The sequence below is a fragment of the Corapipo altera genome, unplaced genomic scaffold (assembly GCF_003945725.1).
Source record: "Corapipo altera isolate COAL_440 unplaced genomic scaffold, ASM394572v1 48b, whole genome shotgun sequence".
NCBI lineage: Eukaryota > Metazoa > Chordata > Aves > Passeriformes > Pipridae > Corapipo > Corapipo altera.
The window spans coordinates 5,309,580-5,313,097 of record NW_020884884.1 but is presented as its reverse complement, the minus strand read 5'-3'; the positions used below and the strand labels follow the sequence as shown (position 1 = coordinate 5,313,097).

General features: G+C 46.5%; 1 protein-coding gene across 2 annotated transcripts in view; it reads right to left on the bottom strand.

The window, feature by feature from the left end:
* The window catches only part of RD3 (retinal degeneration 3, GUCY2D regulator), a 24,402-nt gene extending 23,901 nt beyond the window's left edge, over positions 1 to 501 (bottom strand). The window contains exon 1 of one of the 2 annotated variants that reach the window (XM_027641543.1): positions 340 to 501. In XM_027641543.1, coding sequence (XP_027497344.1) covers positions 340 to 410 — 71 coding nt within the window. In that variant the 5' untranslated portion in view covers positions 411 to 501. Of the gene's footprint in view, positions 1 to 49; positions 137 to 339 lie in introns of those variants that run through there. The other variant, XM_027641541.1, reaches the window with a different exon arrangement.
* Between the last annotated feature and the right edge of the window lie 3,017 nt (positions 502 to 3,518).

Below are 3,518 nucleotides of genomic sequence, written 5' to 3'. Positions count from 1 at the left end.
TCCTCCTCCTCCTCCTCCTCCTCCTCCTCCTCCTCCTCCTCCTCCTTACCGCGGTCACCGCTCCCGTCCCGCCGCCGGCGCTCAGGCAGCGAGCGGCCGGGGCAGCGCCACCTCGACGCCGCCGCTTCGCCCAAGTTGAGCGGAGCCGTCGCCGGCTTCTCCCTCCGCTCCCCGCCGGCTGCCCCCGCTCCCCGCCCGCGGCGCTGTTCCCATAGCGACTACGATAACCCGATTTGGTCCAGGGGCGGTGCGCTCCGACGGGGCGTCCGCCCGGCCCCAGCACCAGCCCCGGCCCCGGCCCCGGCCCCGAGTCGGCGTTGACCCCCCGTAGGGACTCACCTCTGTAGATTGAATTTGCACCGATAAATAACGGCGCGGTAACTAGATCTATTTGATTTGTTTCTCGCCATGTCCTTCAGTAACAGATAAAGATGTCCAAGGGGTTTCGGCCACAAAAGCCACACGGGTTTCACTGGGTTTGCAGGGACGAAGGATCTGGGGTCGGCACGGGATCTGGAAGGGCACGGAGAAGGCAAAGAGGAAGAAGTTTTTTACAATGAGAATGGTGAAACACTGGAACAGATTTCCCAGTGAGGTGGTGAATGCCCCATCCCTGGAAACATTAAAAGTCAGGCTGAACAGTGCTCTGAGCAACCTGACCTACCCAACGATGTCCCTGCTTGTTCCAGGGGGGCTGGACTAGATGGTCTCAGCCACATGTGGCCAGAGTGACCTCCGTGAGCCCACAGCTTCTGATCTCGCCTCTTACTGCAGTACAAAAATGCACAGAACAATCCCCAGTGTCATTGGTCAAACCCCCATCAAATTCAAGGAGAGCCAGGCTGCGCCAGAGGGTTGCTGACCTACAGCCTTGGGTAAGGAGAGCACATGGACTGCTGGCACCACTCAAGGACACGTGCAATGTAAGCACATGTGTAAAGTCAATCATGTCCCCACTGAAAAGCTTTCATGAATTATGGCCCAAATTCTGATATCTTGGTATTTATGCAGTACTCACACAACCAGAGGACAGTGGTGTTTCAGACTACGTATGTCTGTACAGTACACACATAAATCAAAACAGGCCAGTTAGGAAATTACAGGTTAGAAGATGCCCAGTGCAGTCTAAATTAAAATGTATGAGGATGGGTTTTTTAAAGTTCAGTTTATTATTAGATCAAAAATTACAGCTGGACTAACAAAGAGATTAGAAGCATTTTCTGCTCTAATTACCTGTGGAGGATTACATGTCTGTCCTGAGCTTCAACACCAGCCCAGCATACTATCCAGTTTGCAGAGATGTATTTTCCAGGTTATATTTCCAATGCAGTGAATTCCTGGAAATTCCTGCCCTGAATCAGAAACAACAATGACTGGGGAATATCTTCAGGAACATTTCTTTGCAGATATATAAGCCTCACAATGGAAAAATCGTTCATCTCTCCTATACCTTATTTATCAGTTGAAGCCAAGGATTTTTATACTGTTGTACTGATATGACTTATCAGATCAGTCAGCACTCAAATCATCAGTTGCTCGGAAGCAACGCTCTGGTAACATAGGTGAAGGAAAGATTTATTCAATGGTACATTTTCCAGCACATGTCGTGTCAATTAACTTTCACCGTACTGCAATTTGTAGTGCTGTCCATTTGAGACTGCTGTTTTCATGGTTTGTCAGATGCTTCTCTGACTCAGCTCAGCACATCACTAACACTGCAGATGTTAGCTGCAGAGCCTTCATATCTCGGTGTCAAAGCCATGGACACTGGCTCTAAAGGTGGACTTCTTCAACCAGTAGCAGTCACGCTGCTGCTATCTTCTGCATGGGTCCAACCACAAGCAAAGAATCTCACTGAATCAGTGACAAAAAAGTAAATATAATATGGTAGGGTTATATATGGCCTGCTGTTTCTTGGCTTAGTTGGTGAAGTGTGACAATTAATATAATGGGGCTCACAGAGGGGATGTTGCATTTTCGTAGGCTTAAAACCTTGCTTGGAAAAGTGCCACTTCCAGAGCTATTTGCCATATTTTTTTGTAGTGCTTGTTTTCCCTCAGCAAAGCAGTTTTTCATTCACTGGGAAGATCATCTTCCTGCTGTTTACTTCAAATCCAGTCAGCCCACCCACACAGAAGTGCACTATGAGCAAAAAAAGAGAAAGTTCATTCAGTCTCTAGCAGCAGTCCCCAGCCTTTGTGAGACTGAGGCTCATTTAAGAATAACTAGCAAAGTTGCCATGTCTTTTCTAGCACATGTCTCTTTCTCTCTCCCCTCACTGTGGGGCTGTATCCTTTCTCCCTCTATATGCAATGGTTGGGTCATTGGCTGTGCCCAGTAAGGCTTAAATGCTTGGATTTGATGCCTCAGCTGCCATGGAGTGTGACCTCCCGCAAGGGGTGTGCAGAAACCACCAACTCAGAAGGTTAAAAAAATCAACTCAGAAAATAGTGTCCTGGGTCAGTAAAAGATAGATACTTGGATGTTGTGTTCCAGAGCACAGCTGGATAATGGACACAGTATACAGGGCTTTCTCAAGAAAAGTTAGGTGGAACTATTCAGAATGAGTTGTACTTTATCAAGGACTCTTGGATGAACTTACCACAGTGTTGTCACAAAGGTAGCTCTGACTAAAATGAACAGCCTTTCTCCTGTCACCTTATACAAGCTCCTGAGCAACAAGCCTGTTACAGTATCTGAGTAGGCTCTGATGCTGGTTTTTCCTCTCCTTCCCTCTTTTAGGAGAAGATTACAGTTGCTATGGTTTACTAAAAGAGAGAGATCCTGAATCCATAGGAAAGAGAATCACAGGATGCTACAATGCCAGGAGTGAAAAAAGATTGCTTAAAATTTGTATTAATTAGAGTAAAGGAAGAAATATAAGGAAAGAAAATTAGGCATAAGCAGTGACTTCAGAAAAAAGATTTGTATCATGGCCAAATATTTATTGTGGATGAGCCCCCAAGCTAAACATTTCAGAGGATTCTAGGAAAGCAATAGAAAATTTACTTCACTGTAGGGAGATGGAATGAGTTCTCTACTAGGAGCATTATACCTCTAACCCCAGCAGCACTAGGAAATAAAAACCTACAAATGTTTCTTCTCTGCTGCTTGCACTGCCCACTAGGTGCAGTCACCTTGAACTGCTTTTTCCCTCTGACAGACTGTAATGGGTGAAGGGAGACTTGATCTACGCTGCTCCTTGTGTATGTCAAGAGCACCCTTAACCCTGATGCAGAGAGTGTAGTTTGCTGTGAACCTCAAAAACACTTATACTTGAGGAGACTATCCAGAGCACAATAACCAAATACCCTTCCAGCCCTGACATATCCTCTTCTCTCTGAAACATCCTGGAAGCTGGGGATTTGGAGCCAGCACCTGGCAGAACCACTGATGGTTTTACCTCTGTGCAGCACCAGAAAACATGATTTTTTAACTGCTGTGGCTTCCGTCTTGCCTTTCTGTTTGCCATTTAAAGACTCGTTTGCCATAAGTGTAGTGGTCTGTTTAACTGCTGA